The sequence below is a fragment of the Gigantopelta aegis genome, chromosome 4 (assembly GCF_016097555.1).
Source record: "Gigantopelta aegis isolate Gae_Host chromosome 4, Gae_host_genome, whole genome shotgun sequence".
Lineage (NCBI taxonomy): Eukaryota > Metazoa > Mollusca > Gastropoda > Neomphalida > Peltospiridae > Gigantopelta > Gigantopelta aegis.
Window position 1 is genome coordinate 25696556 of NC_054702.1, and position 24168 is coordinate 25720723.

The 24168-nt window shown below is 37.2% G+C and overlaps 1 protein-coding gene across 2 annotated transcripts in view; it reads left to right on the top strand.

Annotated features, from left to right (window-relative positions):
- Positions 1-22828, top strand: part of LOC121370276 (DNA polymerase theta-like) — a 38290-nt gene extending 15462 nt beyond the window's left edge. For both annotated transcript variants that reach the window (XM_041495409.1, XM_041495410.1), the window contains 16 exons: positions 728-902; positions 1772-1926; positions 3184-3508; positions 4190-4433; positions 5721-8725; positions 9325-9456; positions 9923-10219; positions 10730-10942; positions 11746-11873; positions 12632-13010; positions 13359-13535; positions 15426-15610; positions 16895-17006; positions 17619-17743; positions 19291-19435; positions 20191-22828. In XM_041495409.1, coding sequence (XP_041351343.1) covers positions 728-902; positions 1772-1926; positions 3184-3508; positions 4190-4433; positions 5721-8725; positions 9325-9456; positions 9923-10219; positions 10730-10942; positions 11746-11873; positions 12632-13010; positions 13359-13535; positions 15426-15610; positions 16895-17006; positions 17619-17743; positions 19291-19435; positions 20191-20420 — 6027 coding nt within the window. In that variant the 3' untranslated portion in view covers positions 20421-22828. The remainder of the gene's footprint in view (positions 1-727; positions 903-1771; positions 1927-3183; positions 3509-4189; positions 4434-5720; positions 8726-9324; positions 9457-9922; positions 10220-10729; positions 10943-11745; positions 11874-12631; positions 13011-13358; positions 13536-15425; positions 15611-16894; positions 17007-17618; positions 17744-19290; positions 19436-20190) is intronic.
- The last annotated feature ends 1340 nt before the right edge of the window (positions 22829-24168 follow it).

Sequence of the window (24168 nt, forward strand, 5' to 3'; positions counted from 1 at the left end):
ATTTATTCAGCTGATTGGTATTTTTCTCATTCCAACCAGTGCACCACAACTGGACAAAGGCTGTGGGTTGTGCTTTACTGTCTGTGGCAAAGTGCATATAAAAGATCCTTTGCTTCATTAGAAAAAATGTAGCGGGTTTCCTCTGATGACTACGAGTCAGAATTACCAAATATTTGACATCCAATAGCCGATGATTAATTAATCAATGTGCTCCAGTGGTGTCATTAAACAAAAACAAATTTTTAAATGCTTAATTTTGAATACTTTTTCTTGTTTAAAAATTCAGTGAATTTCTGTTGTCTGAATGTTTTTGGTTGCTTAAACGTCATTTTATTTTCTAATATATATTTTTTCATATATATATATATACACACACACACACACACACACACACACACACACACACACACACAAAAATTACTGGGAAATATACCGATGGAAAGAAATACGAGAACACATAACCAGATTTAATTCATTCAGGTTTTCTACATTGTGTTAGCCCCACTACCGTTGCTAGTGATATTCCATGATAAGCTGGTAAATAACTTGTATTACCATACTATACTTGGGGCAGTCTTGTTAAGACAACAAATAGCTGTATTTTAAAATGTGCTGAGGTGCAGTTAAAACAAACATTCTTTTCCTTTCCTTTCAAATGGTCTGTTCATGCATGCAGTAAACATGAATAATTGTGTCATGGTTTGATGTGGCATAAATATCATTTCAGATTGTGGTGAGTGGAGTAGCTGTTGCCCCTGTGGATGTTGCAGCTTACGCATCGTGTACAATGTTAGCAGCGTCCATGTCTACCGAACACAGCCAGACTGGGGAACTCATAGAGGCTTGCATCACATTCTTACAGGAAAATGAGTTTGTTACATTGAAGTCGGAGACCGATGAAGGTATAATTTCAAAATGTTTATTAGTAAATAGCAAGGAGAAAACAAGATCCCCTAAAATTTGGGTAATTTTCTTGACCAAAATAAACTACATACTTACATGTACCACCCCTGCAATTAAGAAAATGTGCTTGGTAAAAAAGAATTCTGTTTAAAAACATTTGAATATAGTCCACGGCTGCAATCCCCAACAAGAATTTAAAATGGTGCCGGCATTTCTCTCCATTCTTTTCTTCTGTGAGCGAGATATAGCCCAGTGACAAAGCACTCGCTTGATGTGCAGTCGGTTTGGGATTGATCCCCGTCAGTGGGCCCATTGGGCTATTTCTCGCTCCAGCCAGAGCACCACGACTGGTACATCAAATGCCGTAGTATGTTCTGTCTTGTCTATGGGATAGTGCATATAAAAGATCCCTTTTAACTAATAGAGAAGAGTAGCCCATGAAGTGGTGACAGCGGGTTTTCTCCCTGAATATCTGTGTGGTCCTTAACCATATGTCCGGTGCCATATAACCGTAAATAAAATGTGTTGAGTGCGTCGTTTAATAAAACATTTCCTTCCTTCCATTCATTACTTCTTAGTGACAGCGGGTTTTCTCCCTCAATATCTGTGTAGTCCTTAACCATATGTCTGACACCATATAACCGTAAATAAAGTGTGTTGAGTGCGTCATTAAATAAACCATTTCCTTCTATTCATTACTTCTGTTTTAGCATAGTTTAAATATATATGTAACTGTACTTTAGAAAACCATCAAGAGGTTTTGTATTATTAATTATATGGTTGCATGCCAGTTTACATGACAGAATAATACTGAATACTGAGTTGTCATTAACTTAACATTCCTTTCATTTAATAATTTTTTGTACAGCTGGAGTGAAAACTGAGAGGTTCTACCCAACCCAGCTAGGGGCGGCAGTGTTGGCCTCTGCATTATCTCCTGACGAGGGGCTTTCAGTGTTTGCCGAACTGCAGCGGGCCAGAAGGTGTTTTGTCCTGGAGAGTGAACTGCATGTTATCTACCTGGTATGAATTATTGACATATTCATCTCATATTTACCATGATGTAGCTCAGCAGTAGAATGCTGTTTTGAAGTGTGACAGGTCGTAGGAGTGATCCTCCTTGGTGGATTCATTTGTTTATATTGTCCATTCCAACCAATATTCTACAACTGGTATATCTGAGGCTGTGGTATATGCTGTCCTGGTTGTGAAGAAATACATATGATATAATATAATATTCGTAATAATTAGGGTTATTGCCTTTAAAAAAAAGGTTTAAAGTTTGTTTTACAACTAGAGCAAAGTGATTTATTAATCATTGTCTGTTGAATGTCAAACATTTGGTAATTTTGAGCCTTTAAAAAAATACCCAAACAAATAAAGTGCAAAATTAGTTGTAACATCATGTCTTTTAATGTAATACTTTGTAATCAAATAAATGTTAATTATGTTTTTGTTTTTTTAATAACCTTTAAATCATTCTTGCACCAGAAAGGTAAAATTTACTCTGATATTTTAATTTTTGAAACATTTAAGAATTAACATGGCTTAATTTTTGGGTGTTTCATTCATATCTAAAAACCGGCCTCGGTGGCGTCGTGGCAGGCCATCGGTCTACAGGCTGGTAGGTACTGGGTTCGGATCCCAATCGAGGCATGGGATTTTTAATCCAGATACCGACTCCAAATCCTGAGTGAGTGCTCCGCAAGGCTCAATGGGTAGGTGTAAACCACTTGCACCGACCAGTGATCCGTAACTGGTTCAACAAAGGCCATGGTTTGTGCTATCCTGCCTGTGGGAAGCGCAAATAAAAGATCCCTTGCTGCCTGTCGTAAAAAGAGTAGCCTATGTGGCGACAGCGGGTTTCCTCTAAAAACAGTGTCAGAATGACCATATGTTTGACGTCCAATAGCCGATGATAAGATAAAAAATCAATGTGCTCTAGCGGCGTCGTTAAATAAAACAAACTTTACTTTTTTCATATCTAAAATCAAAAATGTAAGAAATGTTCAGGTAATCAAACTGTCGTGAAATGAACATTTAATTACTTTTACATAAAATTTGAGGGCGTTTATTTTTAATTTTGCACGCACCTTGTTTAACTTTGTTTCAATTCACCTGTCATTCAGTTATTATGTTTTATATATGATTATGAATATTGACTATTATCTGATGTCAATCTTGTTTAGGAGAGCACTTACATAGGCTCTGCCTGTTGTGCAATCCTTTTGACTTTTTTTTTATGATCAATAAAATATCTCAAAACAAAACCTGTCTCAGGTTACGCCCATCTACAGCCATGAGATCTCGTCCAGCATCGACTGGTACCAGTTCTACTGTATGTGGGAGAAGCTCTCTCCCAGTGCACTGCGCGTCGCCGAACTCGTGGGAGTGCAGGAGTCGTTCATCGCCAGAGCCGTGAGAGGACGCATTCTGATGAAGACGGACGGCCAGCTGCGATCTCTCGGCATCCATCGGCGGTTCTACACATCGCTGGTGCTGCTGGATCTCGTGTCCGAGGTGCCGCTTCCAGAAGTCGTCAGACGTTACAGCTGCAACAAGGGTCAGCTACAGTCTCTGCAGCAGTCGGCGGCCACATTTGCTGGTGCGTGTCTCAGATGCTAATAGGTCAACTTAGGGAGCTGAATCCGTAATAATGGTCCTGAACAGCTAATTTCTTTTCAACATTACCTGTCATCAAACAAGTGCACTCCCTCTCCCCCCCCAACAGCTAGTAGTCTGGTCCGAACATCTGAACAGCCAATGGGATGGCCTAAATTCTTCTACTTCTTTTATATAGTGACATTTTTGTTTTGGGACATGCAGATTTTATGGTTCTTTTATTCTTTTGACAAAATTTTTAAACAAAGTAATGGGATTTTAAGGTAGTTTTTAAGACAAATTTAAAATATTTTTATAACAGTAATTGTAAGGGTTTCTTAGGATAATATAAAAAGAAAATTAATACTAAAATACCAGCATACCCATTATTAATATGATTAGTCAGAAGTTTTATAGTATATGACATTGTTTAGTTTATGAATATTGCAGGATAATTTTTAAAAAATTTTATTGATCACAATTTTTTAAATACAATAGAAAATTTAAGAATCTTTGAATATATAAAATGTTTGTGAAACTGATAAAAACTTCATTGACAGAAGTTGTTAAATATTTAAAAATCCTTTGCTTAACATACAAGAAGTATTAATTAGTCTGAAAAGGTTTCTAATTTAATGTCAAGTCTTTGGTATGTGATTTATATCAATCTTGAATCTGTGGTTAGGTATGGTGACTGTTTTCTGTGGTCGGCTGGGATGGTACAATCTGGAACTGATCCTGTCACAGTTTCAAAACCGCCTGACGTTTGGAATTCAGCGAGAGCTGTGCGACCTGGTGCGGGTTTCCCTGCTTAATGGACAGCGAGCCCGAACTCTGTACAATGGAGGATACCAGACTATCGCATCCTTGGCCAATGCTGACTCTTCAGATGTGGAGAACCTGCTGAAAACATCGGCTCCTTTTCAAAGGTAAGTCCAATAGTGGCCATAGTGAAGGACAAAGATAATAATCTTAGACCTAATATTTTATTTTTAATATAAATAATCCTTTTCGTATAATTAGCTTTGTTTGATGCCCAATAACTGATGTATTTTCTTGTGCTTGTGTGTCGTTAAACATATTTATCCACGTTGGGCCTTGTGTTTTAAGCCATAGCCTACGTAAATGTCTAATCAGGCAGGTTACAACAGAAATATAAGTGAACATTGTACATGTATAATTTCTGCATATAGAAAATAGATAAAATGTGGAATATCAAGTGAATAATTTAAAATAGACAACAGTCAACATATTGTTAGAGAAGGAAGGAAGGAAAATGTTTTATTTAACAATGCACTCAACACATTGTATTTACGGTTACCTGGTTAAGAACTACACAGATATAGAGAGAGGAAACCTGCTGTCGCCACTTTATGATCTACTCTTTTCGATTAGCAGCAAGGGATCTTTTATATGCACCATCCCACAGACAGGATAGTACATACCACAGCCTTTTTTATACCAGTTGTGGAGCACTGGCTGGAACGAGAAATAGCCCAATGGGCCAACCGATGGGAATTGATCCTAAATCAATCGCACATCTATTGTTAGGGAGACCCACCCAAAAGGGTTTTTTCTCCATTAAAAACAGCCCACCTAGTCTGTAAAAAGCTGATTTATGTGGGCTGTTTTTAGCCTGTCTGCGTATTGTAAATCACAATGCCTACAAGTGAGTGTTCAACACAGGGAAATTCCAACACAATAATTTTGTACATACAAAACATATATATTAGGAAGTAAAATGAAGTTGGAGCTACTACAAACATTAATACAGCCAGAAACTCAATGAATTTATAGACACTGATATTCTAAAATATATCTAATACATATTCAATTTATTTTATTTTATTAAAAAAACTGTTGGTCAGTAACATTTTAACATTTTAAAATGGCAGCAAACTCAGGACAGTCTTTCTACATTTACTACTGTATATTTTTCAGTGGACAGAACACGTTTTATTAAGTCTACTTTTCTTTTCTACTTAACCTGACCTCAAACAAATGCATATTCCCTAAGGATAGTAGTCTGGTCCGAACATCCCAACAGCCAATGAGATGGCTTAAAATTCTTCCAATGAGTCCTCCTTCCTGTTTCGGTTACAGATGAAGTATTCTTAAAAGAGAAAACACCTCAAGTTTTCTCCAATTTTGTATGTTTTCAACAGAAAATACATGTTTTAGTAAGTTTACCTGTTATCCTATTCTTTACCCAACAGCACCAAAAGATCAGATGGGGAGTCGGAGTGGGAGCTGGCAGAGCGCAGGAAGGCACACTGCATCTGGCTGACCGGTAAGAAGGGAGTCACAGAGCTGGAGGCTGCACAGGCTATTATCAGTGAAGCCAAGTCCATCATAGAGGCAGAACTGGGAGGCCTCGGAATTCAGTGGAGATCATCGGAGACACAGAAGGAACAGACAAGTCCTGTGTCAGCCGAGCAAGATGGAATCACGGATAAAAGAAACAGTTCAGGAAATATATCCAGAACAAGAAGGAGCTCAAGATCAAGTAAAAAATCTCCATCAAATAAAACTGTTTCAGCACTAAATATCACCAATACTTGTAATAAGGATAGGTCGTTTGTTGGGGAGGTCCTAAGTCCACCACCTGCAATGAGGAAATGTTCCCAGCCTACTGCACAGTCGCCCCTAGCTGCCAACAGAGTTGAGATTAATATTCTGAATTCAAAGAATCCTGTTGTACAAAAACAAATGGAATGTATGTTGCAACTTAATAAACCATCAATAAAAACTTGCAACCTACAGGTACCAGATAGTGAACAGAAAAAATCATCAACAGAAAAATGTTTGTTTAATGACGTTTCACCTACAGTTTCATTCAACAAAATGTTTGCCAAGAAACATGATCGTACTGTAAAAAAAGACTTTCCACAAACCTCAGAAAATAAAACTAGAAATGATTTCAGTGCAGATGCACGTAGATTGGATAACTCAGTTTTGAAAGATTTCCAGATAACAAAGTGTGATTCTGTTCACCAGGTAACAAAGTCCAATGATATACAACAGATAAAGAAGTGTGATGGTGTACACAATACTGTGGAAAGAGTTGAAAAAAATGAGACAGAAAATGTGAAAGGTGATGTGAAAGTTGATGGCCATAGTAATGCAATGTTCCTCCCAGTAGACGATGATGACATTCCACGTATTCCATTGGAGCCTGTAGTGAACATTGTCACCACATCGGACTTGATGAATGACAATTTGACTGAAGACATGTTTTCTCAGTCGTTCTCTGCCGAGACTTTGCTAAGTTTATCCCAGAAAGCGCAGGTCGTAAAACCTCACCAAGACTCTGCTAAAGATGATGGTGGTGAGTCTGATCAGATGCAGGATGATGAGTTCACGGACAGCTTTCTTTTCAACACACAGATCTCCAATGAGATAGCAGACGTTGTTAAAGATAATCCAATGTGTCCAGTGCGAGTTTCATTCAAAAATGGGGACGATCAGTGCAATACGGAAAAGAAGGAAACTTCACCAAATCTGTTCACTGAACAGTCTGAAAACCTCCTTCAGGGTGACGATGATGTTAGATTAGATATGGACCGTAAAGCAGAAGTCAAGTTGTCTTTCAACAAGAAGTGCGTTTTCAAAACTATGCTTGCAGAGGACTGCATTTGTTCATTGCAAAAAGATGACGATTGCAGTGTTTTAGTTGCTGCTAGTAATTATGACAGGGTTAACTATACATCCAGTGATTTCATGGATTCCACATTTCAGGATGATGCCAATGCTTCCTACACAGAGCTGCGAATACCAAATGCAGATGTTAAAAATAAACCTGAATCTTTCAACAGAGCTTTAGATCGTCAGGTGGCCGACACGGTTGTAATTAATAATGAGACTGAATGTAAAACTGCTGTAGCTTGTATTTATCCTGGAACAGGATTTAATGAAAATATTTCCATGAGTGATTCTTTCTCTTGTTCCTTGGCTGATGCAGCTATGGAGAATGTTAATGCTTTGACCATCGATAAAGCTAATAATGACTGTAAAACATACACACCAATAGCAGCTGTTGGTACAGACGATTCGTGGACATTTTCCATGATGGAGAAGGTGCTTGATGATCAGTTTGAGGTGAGCAGTCCTGAAGAAGAAACAAGAAAACTTTCCAAAAACGACAGAAAACTTGGTGATGGTGATAACAATGATTTCTTATCTGTGATAACTAAACATACTGAAGCTACGTTTGAACCAACAAAAGTGGATCAGCAGAATATGGAATCGGGTTCAACTGGAATGTGTTCAAACAGTATTCAATCATCACACTTTAACAAAAAGTCTGATAGTCAATCATTATGTTTTAATAAAAAGGCTATGGAACAAACAGTTTCTAATAAGCCAAAACAAAAAAGTTCTGACATCGATGTTGATAAAAGAATTGAAGAGAACAAGGATTCTCCAGATGATGCGGATTCCTTACAAAACATCAGCACTGGAAGCGACTGTCTTCCTCCCACACCGCCAGACAACAATAATGTGGTGATGTCTCCTCGTCTGAGGTACACGCCCGCCAGAAAGGCAAGAGGCAGACTGCAGCAGAACCAGGTAGACAAGTCTACTGAATTACACAAGAACTTGAATTCTCACCACACAAAACTGAAGAAAAAAACTTCTCCAAAAGATAAGTCAAACTCTAAGCAGTGCTCTAACTCAAAAGTCAATAAGAATGGACATGTAAATGAGTCGTCTAAAGGTCACAAGAAACCTGGTGTGACACAGACATTGGATTCGAGAAATGGATCTTGGATGATGAATGGTGTCTTGCAAAAGCCTTATCAAGGATGTGGAGACAATGAAGACCTTGCTTCCTGTCTTGACAGACAAACAAATCCAGTTTCAGTGAGTGATAACAAAAAGGCTGATGTTCATTCATTAAGTTTTAACAAAGACCTGGCTTCTTGCCTTGATGGCGAGAGGACTTCAGTCTCAGTAGGTGCTTCAGGTGATGAGGACAAGCTGCCTGATCCACTTGTACAGAAGGATGGTGTTGGAGATTGTGATGAGTCTGCTGATTACAGTTTTTTACTCACCCAGCAATCCTTCACCATCATTGACGTGTGTGCAGACAAGATGCTTTTCCAGAGATTCATCTCAGAGTGGAGGGAGAAGTCCAGGTACTCGCTGTGTCTGGCATGTGAGAAGAAACCCGCACCACCACCTCAACCTGGTGTTGGTATTGGAGGCAATTTCATAAAGAGTAAGTACATGTAGAGCATACTTTAATATCAATGGAAGTTTTAGGATTTATTACTCAGCCTGTTGCTGATCGCGATAGTTACATGATGTCAAGGACTGAATTAACAAAATGTATTTCACAAATATTTGTTTCCAATCAGTGGTTGGTATTGTGTTTTGATTCTAAAACATTTATCACCAATGGATTGTAATTACAGGTGATTTGTTCTTATTTTTTTTATTATTATTATTAATATTTGTTATTTCTTTGCAAAATTAAGGCTCTTTAAACAATTGTTTTTATTTGATTTTGAAATGAGCTTTTTTGGTAATTTAACAATGGAATATATTCACCAAATTCTTCTTTAATCCACATTTGGCAGGTAACTGCTTAAACTCTTGTGTTATTAAGCATATTAAATTGATTCTGTGCTAACAAAATTTCCAGATTTTAGTTCAGAAATGTAAGTTTATGAGATGCAATCCCAAAATATTTACTTTACATTATTTTTATGGTTCCAGTGAAATCATAAATTAGAAAAGTGCCAAATTCAATGCCTGACATGCATAAAATATATTATAAATACATGTATGTATTTTGATATTGTTTTTACCTACCAGACACAACATCGGTGGCAATGCCAGACAGCACTGAGTTGGACCTGGGGGACGGCCGCATTGTTGTAGGAATGGCAGTGTCATGGGAGAACCGTGACACATACTACATATCACTGACTAACACTCAGGTGGAAGGTGAGAGCTGTTCCAGAATTCTTCACCATCCACTGAAAATAGGTTCTCTGTTGATGCTAGGAGTTATGATTGAAAATTGATACCGATGTGCTACATCAAAATTCCTAAAATAACTCATTAATTCAGATGTTGCATTCATGATTCACATTTCAGCCCTCTACTTTTAACTTATTAATTTAGGAGTCAGATGGCGCCTATTTCTATTTTTTATATCTATATAGATAGTATGAAATGGGGGGAAAAAATGGTCGCATAGGCTAAATCATTCGCACTGTAGAGGACTACATTTGTTGAAATCAAGAAATACATTTAATTTTCCTCTTTTTTTTTTAGACTGTTATTTGTGGGTTGATAACAATATTATGGTGTCATGGTATGAAATTAGAGACTGAACTTATATTATTATATAGCCAAACTCGACTAAGAGACAAGAATATACGGTATACATAAATATTGTTTTGAACAGGAGACCCTAATGACAGCTTGGCCCCTCCCCCTCTCGACTCGACCCTCACTGTGGCCCAGAGACTGGAAGCCATCAAGACAGTCATTGAGAGTTCTCCGACAAAAGATCCCATCACAATAGATGTGTATGACGTGAAGTGCCAGTACTCGGTCATGTGCAGGGGGTGTGGTGTCCAGCCCTCAGGGAGGTTCCACGACCCTAGAGTGGCTCACTGGCTGCTTGACCCTGGGGCGAGGGAACTCAATCTGCACGGTCTCGTCACAAACTTCATTCCCAGTGAAATTCCACTGCTTCAAGGTAAATCTCTTGTTATATCATACATGTATACTGATGGAAAGAAATAAGGGAACATAAAACAAACCCAGCAAACAGTGACAGCAACCAGAGCCCTCATCCACAGTATCTGGAAGACAACTGTGTTCCTTACATTCAATTCAAATTACAGACAGTCAATCCCATATAATATCTTTGTGTTGTTACACAGACATTACTATTAAAATATTTAATTTGGTTTTGCTTAAAACATTAATATAAAATCTGTATATTCTATGTATTTCTGGTCATCATACTTCAATAGATCATTATGTATTTTTATTTGTAGACAATAATTTTAATATAAAAGAGTTGGGCAAGTTGGGCCAAATAGAATCTCAGATGTATTTATTAAATGCACTGATTTAGTTTGGGCAATATTTTGGGCTTTTTTTATTACCATTGTTATAGTGTTATTAAACAAACATGTGCTTTTTCTCCTAATTAATTAGTGCTGAGGTCTTGTTAAACCACCATTCTGCTCCTTTCTTTGAGGTGTGGGTGGGAGTACTGGTCGAGGCAGCCTGGGACTGGCAGCCCAGAAGACTGGCACCGGTCGCTACAGGGCCACCGTTGAGAGTGTACTCGCGTGGAAACTCATGGACTACTTCCTCGAGAAGCTGAAAGAAAAATCACTGTTTTCTGCATTTTCTTCTGTAGAGATGCCAGCCGTCATTATCATGGCAAGGATGGATCTGAATGGATTCGGTGAGTGCTGTAATGTAATATTTAAAAATCAGTTTTGTTTTTACTATTTAAAAATATTTCAGAAGCTAGGTGCAGAACCAGATATTATAGATATTTAAATGTAAATTAGGAGTATATTCTAATTAAACAAATATATTTTAGAAACTAAGAAGGCAAGACTTTTAATTGTCTCAAAGTCAAGACAATAAATGATGTGCCCAAAATATGTATGCCCAAATTAAGTACAAGTACAAACATGTTAATCATCTATAACCCTGTTAATAACTTTTGCATATTCCAATTGCTGTTATATGCAGTAAATTATTTTATTTTTATACATAACCTGACCTCTAACCTTGTGGCACTTTCTTTGTTTTACCAGTTCCGTGGTGTGGACCCAACATTCCAACAGCCAGTCATATGGCTAAAATCTTCCACTAAGTTCTTGCCAACCTATTGCAATAACATGATAGCTAATTATTTCTTTCCCCTTCACTTCTACGGTCAGGATGTCTTTGCTTTTGTCCCTCTTATCCAGATTTCTTGCTCCAGCCAGTGCACCACGACTGATACATCAAAGGCCGTGGTATGTGCTGTCCTGTCTATGGGATGGTGCATATAAAAGATCCCTTGCTGCCAATCGAAATGAGTAGCCCATGAAGTGGCGACAGTGGGTTTCTTCTCTGAATATCTGTGTGGTCCTTAACCATATGTCTGACACCATATAGCCGTAAATAAAATGTGTTGAGTGAGGCGTTAAATAAAACATTTCCTTCCTTCCTCTTATCCAGGTTTTCTTCAGTTCTATGTTCTTATTTGTGCAGGTTTCAGTGAGACGGAGTGTGAGAGCCAGAAGAATGTGATGCTGGCCAAGATGTCCGCCCTGGAGGAGCAGGCCTATCAGACTGCAGGTCATCCTTTTTCTCTCTCCTCAACTGAAGATGTCTCACAGGTCATTTTATAAACATAAAGGGCTGAATTAAGAAGCCTGTTTTAGACTTACATGCATGTAACTACTACAATGCTGAAACACCTGCGTTTAAGAAAAACAGGCTTCGTAAATTCAGCCGAAAGTGTTAAACTTACAAGCTCAACTCAGAATATTATAACATCATTTACTAACCCATCTCCAATTTAATAAACCTGTGTGCTATCCATAACTCAAAAGTACAAGTCTGGTTGTTTTGTTTATGTGTCGCCTGCATAGTTTTGCGAAACCCATTTTCAGTTCCCATACATTTGTTTTGGACATGATTAACAATAATTTTACATAATTGTTTGGTCAGTTTTAGGTTTAAATTAATAACATTTTGGTGTCTGTAGCTTATTATAGGTTGTCATTTAATTTTGAAACTGATAGAGCACATTAAATATTAAACATTGAGGATGCATGTGCTTTATTTTCACAGGAGATTCAGATTCAAACTGGCAGGAAAAAAAAGTCATTTGCAGAAAATCAGGCAATTGTTATGTTTCGCATTGATGCATTTACCTTAGTTTGAAACCCAAAAGCCGATGTACCTTTCATGCTGGTGTGTCATTAAACATTCATTCATTCATTCATTCATTCATTGTATGTTTCGACATCATCCATGCCAAATGTTTTCACATGCTTGCTTAATATAATTAAATCAAGTCTAAATTATGATTAACTAAGTTCCATTTTTGCCTGGTCAGGTGATGTGACTATATCTTGCTTTCCCATTTTAGGTTTTATACACAGAACTACAGCTTCCAATTAATGGAGACCCCAAGGCAGTACCTCCCCTATTGAGGACTTTAGGTCCCAACCGTCGGGGAGTTGGCTCCAACAGGGGCAAACAGAAGACAAGCCTGAGCACCTCCAAGGACGTCCTGGAGAAACTGAAGCTATTCCACCCGCTGCCAGGCGTCATCCTGGAGTGGCGGCGCATCACCAACGCTCTGACGAAGCATGTGTTTCCCCTCCAGAAGGAGAAGATGTTCTGCCCAAAGCTGGACATGTACCGGATCTTCAGCGAGTGTCAGTTCCACACCGCCACGGGACGGGTCAGCATGTCGGAGCCCAATCTGCAGAACGTCCCAAAAGACTTCCAGATAACACTGCCAGGTAAGATGTGTGTATGATTGTGTGCAAGTGTCAGTGGATGTGTGTGTGCGTTTGTGCGTGCGTGTGTTTGTAGGTGGGTGTTGTGTGTAGATGGTTGTGAGTGGTAGGTGTGGGAGTAGGTGGGTGTGTTGTGTGTAGATGGTTGTGAGTGGTGGGTGTAGGCGTGGGGGAATATTGTAAAGTTGGGGGAATCCAAATAGTACATGGTAGAATTTGACAAAAGAAAGACAAGGCCTATCTAACAACAGTGTTTGTGATTCTGTCATGATAAGATTTAGCAGGTCCTCGGATACTTAATGGATGCCTATGGAAAACAAAAACAAGGACCACATTTTCTTTGCATTTCAGATGTTATTGGAGATAGTCCAACAGGAAATGGCATGGCAGCAAGTCACAGAAACACAAGGAAAAGTTCTCGGTTGAGACAAGAGTTTGCTGCAGGTCGACAGGTTTCCAGAGTGACTGAGAACTCGACAGCGCCAAGTGTCGCTGTCAGTATGAGGCACGCGTTCATTCCATTCAAAGGTCAGCTCACAGTAGATGTATGTATGACAGTTCACGTCAGATTGAGATAGAGAGAGAACTTTTATTAACGTGCCCATATCCAACAGAAGGTTCGGGCACGTCTATCTCAAGTTCAGATTGAACTTTAATTGAATATAAACACTGAACTTACTGAAAATCAGAGTATGACAAATATTTTGAAAAGTCACTAGCCCAAATTCCTGATCAATTATAACTGGATTTTTATAAAAAAAATTGTAACATTACACATTTACGAGTATAACAGTAAAATAAAACAAACACTTAAATCATGTTGTAACTTTAAGTTTTTGTCGTGTTGTACGTTTGGTTTTTTGTCAAGTGTGATCCATCGTCATTCGCGTTTGCCCTCCCCCAGGGGAAAAATAATTGAGCAAACTCATGGTTGATATCTAAACCCACTATCAAAATAATTAAATTTAAATGAGGGTACGACAGTGTGACACACGGTAATAGATGGTTCAGTGTATTCGGTAGTGGGTTATACATTTTGGGTCCTACTATTTATGTCGCCAGGAACGGTGATGCCAATTGCTCAAATACAGGGCATTATCCCGTGTCAGACCGATATCAAAAGAATATAACGGCGACATCTAATCCGTTGTTAATTGGTGAACAAAAAAGGTATCATCTTGTATCGGCAGCTGTGACGCATTATCCAGACCGATACACAAATAGGTCAAGCAAAGTCATTGCATGTGCGTTACCATTAAAGTAAATTGTTTTCCTGATTGCCGATAACCACATGTCAGCGAAGTGTAAAATTAGAAAACAACAGGTAAATAAAACAAACACTGAAGTTCAAAGCGTGACCGGGTTTACTTGATCGAGATTAACCTGTCGTCGCAATTGGTGATTTCCAAGTTCTTAAGTGCGAGATTTCCAAGTTCATATGTGTGGGATTAACTACCACGTGACGTGTCCAACCAATCAAAACACGCATGTCATTAAACTTATTTCCTGTGCCAGAAACTTGAAAGGGAAAAGTAAACAATGCATGCTGTAACTGTGGCGATGTAGAGATAGCATGTTACTGCAGTTTGCAGACCTAGTTCAAGTGGATTATCATTATATACTGATTGCGTTGTTGATATTATTCGATGACAAAACGTCACAATCAAATTTATTAAATGAAATTTCAGCCGAGAGAAAAACAAAAAACCACAAAAAAACCACGATCGAGCAATAAGGAGGGGGGTGGAAACCACTAGCCCTGCGGGCTAGTGGTTTTGCGGTTCTCACTAGCCCGAACTTAAAAACCACTAGCCACGGGCGTCAGGCTAGTGGATTTGTCGAACTCTGAAAATAAAGGCAATGCATTTCAGGGATAATTGTGTTCTGTATCATGTCTCAAGTCACTATGCAAGTGTCAGAGATCCCTATACAAATCTAAAGTATTAAAGTGATAGACCCTAGTTTTTAAATACAAGGACATATTTTTCACTTTTAAAGCAGTTTTTCAAAATTTTAATTAGAAATTATTTACAATTTAATGTTTAGAATATCTATTTTTGTTCATTCGAAGTGCTTTTGGTCATCCTGGATTTTGTAATATCCCGAAATACATTTTTCATAATTCTAAAAACGCACACACCTCTGAGAAGTAACGATTAGCGAGCTAAGCTGTAGTCTATTTTAGATGGTAGATGGTACTTCCTCATTTAAACATCACATACTTTAGTTTCACACTATTAACTTTATCCAGATGGGATACAGGTTTGTAGATTAACCAAACTTACTGTCCATTTTCATGGGCTCAAACTAAGGTATGTTCCTTTAAAAAGTAGTTGTTAATAAATTTTCAAATAGAATGTCAAGCTATTTCATGTTTCTTCTTATGCTTGTTACCTTAGGGATTAATATGTATTTCAGGAGGGGTAATTGTGGCAGCAGACTATTCCCAGCTAGAGTTGAGGATAATTGCCCACTTGTCCCAGGATCGTAAACTCATCTCCATCCTCAACAATGACGGTGATGTCTTCAAGATGATAGCAGCCCAGTGGAAGCGGACCACAGTAGAGGAAATCACGGCAGAATACAGGCAGCAAGCAAAACAGGTAGCACATAGTACTTGGTGAAATTTTAACTCAGAACACAGAGACTGTTTTGGAGAGGGTCTCATAAGTTAGCCTCAACCAGCATTGGTGGTGTCATTGTTAAGTCATTAGACATAAGGCTGGTAGGTGCTGGGTTCGCAGCCCGGTAGCAGCTCCCACCCAGAGCGAGTTTTAGCGACTCAATGAGTAGGTGTAAGACCACTACATCCTCTTCTCTCTCACTAACCACTATCAACTAACCCACTGTCTTGGATAGACAGCCCAGATAGCTGAGGTGTGTGCCAAGTACAGTGTGCTTGAACCTTAATTGGATATAAGCACGAAAAAAATTGAAATCAGTTAACCTCGGTAGTGTTGTGGACATAAGGCTGGTAGGTACTGAGTTCGCAGCCTGGTATACCGGCTCCCACCCAGAGCAAGTTTTAACGACTCCATGGGTATGCTACTCATCATGGCTGAATGGAAGATAACGTCTGCATTTAACAATTATAGACTTGCTATGGAATGTATTTATGCATTTAATAATAGTTGTTCTGCTATGGAATACTGTATTTATGTATTCAATAATTATAGATCTACACTTTGGAATGCTGTATTTATAAAGTTATTAATTATATACATGTATCTGCTGTGGAATCGTGTAGTTATTAATTGTAGATCTTCTTTATAATGCTCTATTTATTTAATTGTTTAATAATTGTAGTCAGTGCATTGTTAAATAGAACATTTCCTTCCTTTAATAATTGTAGATTTGCTATGTAGTTATTAATTATTGATCTGCTATGAAATGCTGTACTTATTACTTATATATCTGCTATGGAATGCTGTATTTATCTAGTTATTGCTTATGGATCTACTATGGAATGCTGTATTTATGTACTTATTACTTATATATCTACTATGGAATGCTGTATTTATCTAGTTATTACTTATAGATCTACTATTGAATTATGTTTTTTATGTAGTTATTAATTCTAGATCTGCTATGGAATGCTATATTTAATAATTCTAGATCTGCTATGGAATGCTGTATTTAATAATTCTAGATCTGCTATGGAATGCTGTTTTTAATAATTCTAGATCTGTTATGGAATGCTGTATTTAATAATTCTAGATCTGCTATGGAATGCTGTATTTAATAATTCTAGATCTGCTATGGAATGCTGTATTTAATAATTCTAGATCTGCTATGGAATGCTGTATTTAATAATTCTAGATCTGCTATGGAATCCTGTATTTAATAATTCTAGATCTGCTATGGAATGCTGTATTTAATAATTCTAGATCTGCTATGGAATGCTGTATGGTATTGGCCCCAAGGCTCTGGGAGAGCAGATTGAAGTGGATGAGAATGAGGCTGCCGTCTTCATGGAAACTTTCAAGTCGAGATATCCAGGTCAACGTTTAGAATGTATATAATGCATACATTTGATATTCACATCAGTGTTGTGGTCAGTTGACTCACTGTCTTCTTCTACCACAGGCCGTTAGTTTGCTATCTAATGCTAGGCTCAGACTACCAACTGCCCACACAAAGTTGGCCAACTCGAACTTTGCGTTGTAATTTCCCAAACTCCCGATTTACGACGGGTGCATTGAGATTAACAGCCAATGGGTTATACCATGAGAATCAAGTTGTAACAGCGCTCAGACTAGCAACTGGACAGTCGTAGAGGTTGTGACAGCAGTTGGTAGTCTGAGCCTAGCATTAGATGCAATGTACTTCTTTACTTCAAAAGTTGTTTTTACCTTTTATTTTACAGACAGCTGTTTCAAAACATATCTTTTAACGAAGGAAAGTGAATGAGATATTTTTTTAAACAACAAGTACATCAGCATTTAAGATGGGCACACAGCCTAGATAGCTACGGTGCATACATACATACATGTATGACAATTGGCTTCAACATGAAATAGATTTTAGTATATAAAAATAAATTGTGAATAAATAATTAAGATTATTTATGGAATATGTTTGAAATATAAGTATGACATGGTGTTTTATTAGGTTTGAGAACTTACCTGCGAACGGTGGTGGATTTCTGTCGAGAGAAAGGTTATGTGGAGACTATCATGGGAAGAAGACGATACTTGTCAACAATAAAAGATACAAACCCACACGCTAGAGCTCAGGTAGTGCAGTCTTCATTATTGTGTTTAAAACATGTAGGGCCAAGTTTACAATGGCTGTTTGTTTAAGCATTGTAAATGTATGTAGTTACACAGGTCTCTGAAAATTGCGAGTACGATTGTTCGTGCGTTGCTCGCTTTAATTTTGCATAACCTATTTTTCATTCACGCGAAATTTGGAGCACCATTTAATTGGCTATAACGGATTATGGAAAAAGGAAATGGGTTACTTGGATTTATTTTTGTGTAAGCAATAAAAATTTTCAGAGGACTGGTTACAGATGTAAGAGAAAAACAAGCATTGTAAATTCAACACTTATTGTTATGTAACCGATTGTTCCAATTATTTATGTTTCCAGCCATAATTGCTTTTTCTGTTCTTTTTATTCTTTGCCTCGTACACTTATAAAGAAGCTGAGCCTAAAATAGACTTTGGGGGTGGGGTGTGGTGTCAATGAAAAAAAAAAATCAGACTTCCAAGCTTGAGGTCTTAATTGTAACACCATAGATAGACTGCTGTGGTGAGTGATCCAAGCCAGGACCATCTTTTTGGGATCCCTTGCTTGTTTTCAATGGGCTATTTCTCATTCTAGTCATTTGGCTATTTCTTGTTCCATCCACAACTGATATATCAAAGACCATGGTATGTGCTATTCTGTCTGTGGGATGGTGCATATAAAAGATCCCTTGCTACTAATGAAAAAATGTAGCAGGTTATCTTTATGACTGTGTCGAAATGACTATATGTTTGACATCCAATAGCCAATGATTAATAAATCAATGTGCTCTTGTGGTGTCGTTAAAAAAAAAAAAACTTGATTCTTTTGGTAGGGGTAACCTGTATCATGGCAGCTGTTTTCCTCTCTTTCCAGTTTAAACTGTGTTGAGGTATCATTAATTGATTGTTTAATTTGTCCATTTTGGCAAATCCAATACCCAGTTCAAAACAGTTGAATTAACCCTGTGATAGTATTAATATTTTTCCTTTTAATTATTTTTTCACAACTACGAAATAAACTTTGGACTTGATTACCGTATGTATTGAAGAAAGGAAATGTTTTATTTAACGACACACTCGACACATTTTATTTATGGTTATATGGTGTCAGACATACAGTTAAGGACCACACAGATATTGAAGGAGGAAACCCGCTGTCGTCACTTCATGGGCTACTCTTTTTGATTGGCAGCAAGGGATCTTTTATATGCACCATCCCATAGACAGGATAGCACATATCACGGCCTTTGATGTACCAGTCATGGTACACTGGATGGAGCGAGAAATAGCCGTATGTATGGAAACCGTAAGCTGTTCTAAATCAAGTTTCAACATTGTTTTCAATTATTATCTCTATTGCTTCAGTCACTGGTTTTGAAAATTTCAGTTAACCACTGTTTAAGCAAACTAACACTTGAACAACTGGCCACAGGTGTTTGATGTAGCTCAAAATACATTTTATATGGATCGAAAAAAATGTGTACGTCGGAAGCTAAATTTGGTAACTAAGCAAACATTCCTTTCCTTTTCTTTCCTTTCACTGTGTGACCAGGCAGAAAGGCAGGCTGTGAACACAACGGTGCAGGGGTCGGCCGCTGATCTCGTGAAGACGGCCATGGTCAGGATCGATGACGGACTCAGAACAAGGTTTCCCGACTGTCACTTCACTCACAGACACAGAACGGAGCCTGTGTATGGTGAGTACTGGATGTTATTGGCCAACACTAACTGTTAATTCAGTGTGAAATTATGTACAGCAATGTTTTAATAAATTTGTCTAACTATATATTTGGTCTATTAAGTGTTCCGAACAACAAAAGAAATGCAATATTTTAATATACAGTGTATATAATGTTCTTTATGATAGAACTAATTTGGTAAGTAGACTGAAAATGTGTCTAAAATGTTTACAAGACATTGATAATTTTAACAGACACAAAAACTAAGGGGATTCAAACTGAATAACTTTAAATAAATTAAAGAAAAACTAAATATTAATATTCATGGTGTAGATGCATTGCTAGAATGCAGGGCTTCTAGGTTATGGTAGTCTCACTCCCATGGCTAGTGATATTCAATGTTGGGCTAGTAAATAACTAGTATTGCCATGCCCAACTGCTAGTGAAAAACATTTGTCAAATGTTGCAGTTAAGTCTTATTTTGTAAATATGAATATCCTGCCCCCACCCCGACCCCACAATGTTAGTGTGTTTTAAGCTCTCTCTTTCTCCCTCTTTAGGTGATATATCTGATTATTTATTAAAATTGTATTAACTTAAGTAAGTAGGGCTAGTGAATTTTTAATGGTGGCTAGTACATTTTTAAAATTACTGACCCTATGGCTAGTGGATTTTATAAAAATTCTTGAAGCCATGTAGAATAATTTGAAATTTATAGTATTTTTTGTTATTTATGATTTCTTCTTCTTCTTTTCTTGTGGCGTCATTTAAAGACAATCTGCAATCTCAGAAGAGCTCAGTCGATGTTTCCATGACACCCAAGGGAGCATTTCCTGTTCTACAGCTACACGACGAACTCATATACGAAGTCTCGACAAGGGAGCTAACTGCTGCTGCTCAGCTGATCAAGCATCACATGGAACATGCCATGAAGCTGTCTGTACATCTGCCAGTCAAGGTCAAGGTCGGACCAAGCTGGGGGAGACTGGAGGATTTGGGTTAAATATACAAGATGCTGACTGTTAGGTTCATGTGATTTTCAGTCAAAGATGTAAGGGCCTTTCCAAGCCTGTAATAATTAGGGAACAATAAAGGGAAATCAAGACCAAGTAACATTGGGACTTCTGTAAGTAGATAAACGGGGCACCTTGAAACTTAAAAAGGTCACGCTTTGTGATTTTGGAGGCCTCTTCCACCCGAACCCACATGGTATAGTTTTGCATGCTGAAAAATGACTCCTTGTGTTACAGCCACTTCTTTATAAGGACCAATTCAGTTGTCTGTGATATAAAAAAAAAAAATAGAAGCTGTATTTAAATGGAACCTGCTTATAAATAGAGAATAACTGGTTACTGCCTTTAGATATTGCCTTTGTCCTGTGATAGGTTGGAATGGTGTGTGCTTCCATACATATTTCTGGAGTCTGAAAATCATATTTATTCCAGTTGTGCCATACAGATTGTATATGATTAATATTCTTGGATGAATGTTTTTTTTTTAAACTTTGCAAGGTATAGAAAAAGTGGGTAGGAGTACTATGAAAAGGAGAGAAAGATTTTTGGATGGCACTAAAATCTAGAATTGCAGAAAAAAAATCCATAGTTTTCCTCAAGATAGCACATAGTAGGCACTATAAAGAACTAAATCATGGGAACTACAATAAGGTTTGTCTAAAGCAGAAACAGAGACAAGCATCTTTATCTTGTTATCACTATACACAGGCAAGATAAAATGACTAGATAAGTTTCCACATTTATGTCACGTGTACAGCCTGACTCAAGTCATTTGTTTCAGACTAGATTTTCAATTACCATGTTATACACCCATTAGTTTCAATACACAATATACACATAATGTACTGTGTAAACATAGCATGACTTACATATTTAATTTGTGAATAAAGAGTTGAAATGTTTTTTTAAATATATGACAAAATGTAGCATGACGTCTTGTGTCGCATGATGCAGGGCTGCCAACCATTACAATTTATGCAGAATCATTACGATTTTCCATCTCTTATTACGCCATTACGCACGTAATCTGAAAGATTACGGCAAATTCGCGTTTTCCTGTTTTTTTGGGTTTTTTTTTTGTTTGTTGTAATAACCTACCACCCCTACGAATCACATAAATTGGACTCGCCCAACTAGCCGCAAATGCGCACGGAAGTTTTTTTGGCGCACGCAACGCACTTCGGAATACACGTAGCTTGTGAAACGACGCCATTTTGTAAAGATGTCGAAAAAATGCGAACGATCAGAGCCATATGAATTGTGCAAAGCTCAGAAAAAGCCAAAAGTAGTACAGAAGTATAAACAGGACTACAGCAATGAGTGGCCTGTTTTGAAGGCCAGTTCTGTTAGTAATACTAGTGCATTTTGCACTTTATGTCGCGTTGGTTTTTCTGTTGCCCATGGCGGGAAACATGATTGCCAAAGGCACATCAAAACGAAGAAACACCAGGACATCGTTGAGGCCAGCGATAAAACAATTCATAAACAAATATCTGGATATTTTACACAGCAAAAGGGTTTATACGACGGGTCACAATTCACGCGAAAATGATTACTCTTTCCTGTTTTTAAATGTTGGCAGCTATGCATGATGATGCAAGAAATTTTTCGTCTCTGATTTACAGTTGTTAAAAATAATTTCATTTACTGGTAAACATGTATCATATCTTGCTCTATTTTGTTTGTGTAGAAATGAAAAAAAAAAGGCATGCAAGACACTGCTTGCTTATTTAGGGTTTTATGAGTTACATTACTAGCGATGCAAAGTTCAAGTGAAATGTACCTTTTCAGACAGACTACACTGGGTGCAGTATTGTTTATTAGTGCTGTTGCTCATGTGCTTTAACTCCTTGTAAATGTGGAATATTTTTAATGCTCGGTAGAAACTAAAGAAAATTGTAAATTAATACTTAAGGGATTTCTATTATATGAATTTTTTTTTATATATACATATATCTCAAATAATGAATTGTTGTACTTATAAATGATTTGGTTTACATTTGTTAGATGGGCATAAATTGATATTGATTGTGAATCTAAACAGAATATTACAGCCAAAGGTTGCTCTCTCCATTCTCCAAGATGTTTCTTATATTATTATTCTATGGTATATACTTGTAAATATTCTGTAACACATTTTATTTCGAAAAACATTCTATCTGGCTAATACATAAATTGTTCTGGCCAGAGGAGCTATAATTTATGTTTATAAATATTTTACTAACCCCTCAGAAATACAAAAAAAATTGTATGTCACATCTAATAATTGGGTATTTTTATACACCCGTCTATTATGTCTGTCTGTTCACTTTTTTGTCCTGACCATATCTTGCATACAGATGCATACAGGACCATCAAACATCACATGTAGGAACAACTTGGGATGGTGGTGTGTTGCATACTATTAATAGGTCACTGTGACCTATTTTCACAGTCTACTGCACATAACAGTAAATCCTTGTCTGAATCATATCTTGCATACAGATACATACAGGACCATCAAACCTGACATGTAGGAACAACTTGGGATGGCGGTGTGTCACGTACAATTACTAGGTCACTGTGATGCAAATAAATCAAATAATTTATCTATATTCTGAACATCATAGGAAAATCTTGTTTAGCCTTTGAACTGTTCATCCATTGCAAACATTTCACATATTAATTAGAAATGAATCATACCCGTAACATATTCATTATTATTACCCACATGGTTAAAAATATCTTGGTACATATCAAAGTGATATGTCCCACTAGAATGCCAAGTGGAATGTAACACTTTTGACGTCACACGATGACGTCATGAATTGGCACACTACAACCTTACAAGTTATAGGAACGTCAACAAAATGAGATGAGTGATATAAATTAAGATTGATTATGGGTAATAAATAGGATATTAAACTCGCTACCGTTTCGTATCATGTTTATGTCCCTCGTAAAATAATTTTCATTGTCACTCACTAAAGCTCATGACAATTGAAAATTATTTCACTCGGGACATAAACATGATAAGAAATGGAAGCTCGTTTAATATCCTATAAATATCTATGGTTTTCTATCAAACAACTCACGGGCGTATCATGTACCTCACCGGTACTTTTGTTCTTGTATAATTTCTTCATTTTATACATGTTAGTGTTACTGATGTATAATTATAACAAATTAATTGTTCTGCTTCTCTTTTACACCTTTATTCTGTGTATACTGGTGGTCGTTACTAAATTTGCAATTTATTGTGAATGAATTTATACAACATCCATTTCATTTTGTAAATACTGCACACTTGTGATAATTGAATTGTTTAATTTCTATTACATGTATTTATTTTCACATCTTTGTTCCATGTATATATTAAGCTGATATTCTAAAGGAAATTTTCATTATAATTATAGAATTTGCTCTATTTATATACACTGCAGATGTATGCAAAATGAATTGTTCTAATACAAAACTGTCTTTTCTGTCTGTTTTGTAAGTCTATTGATATTGATATTACAGGTGAACACATCCTTTAGGCCAACACAACAACTCTGATATAATAATTTGATTCAATACGGTGAATCAGATTAGTATAACTGATATTGGGCCCATTTGGCTATTTCTTGTTCCATCCACAAATGGTATATCACAGGCCGTGGTATGTGCTGTCTTGTCTGGGATTATGCATATAAAAGATCCCTTGCTACTAATGTAAAAAATGTAGTGGGTTTCCTCTCTATGACTCAAAATTACCAC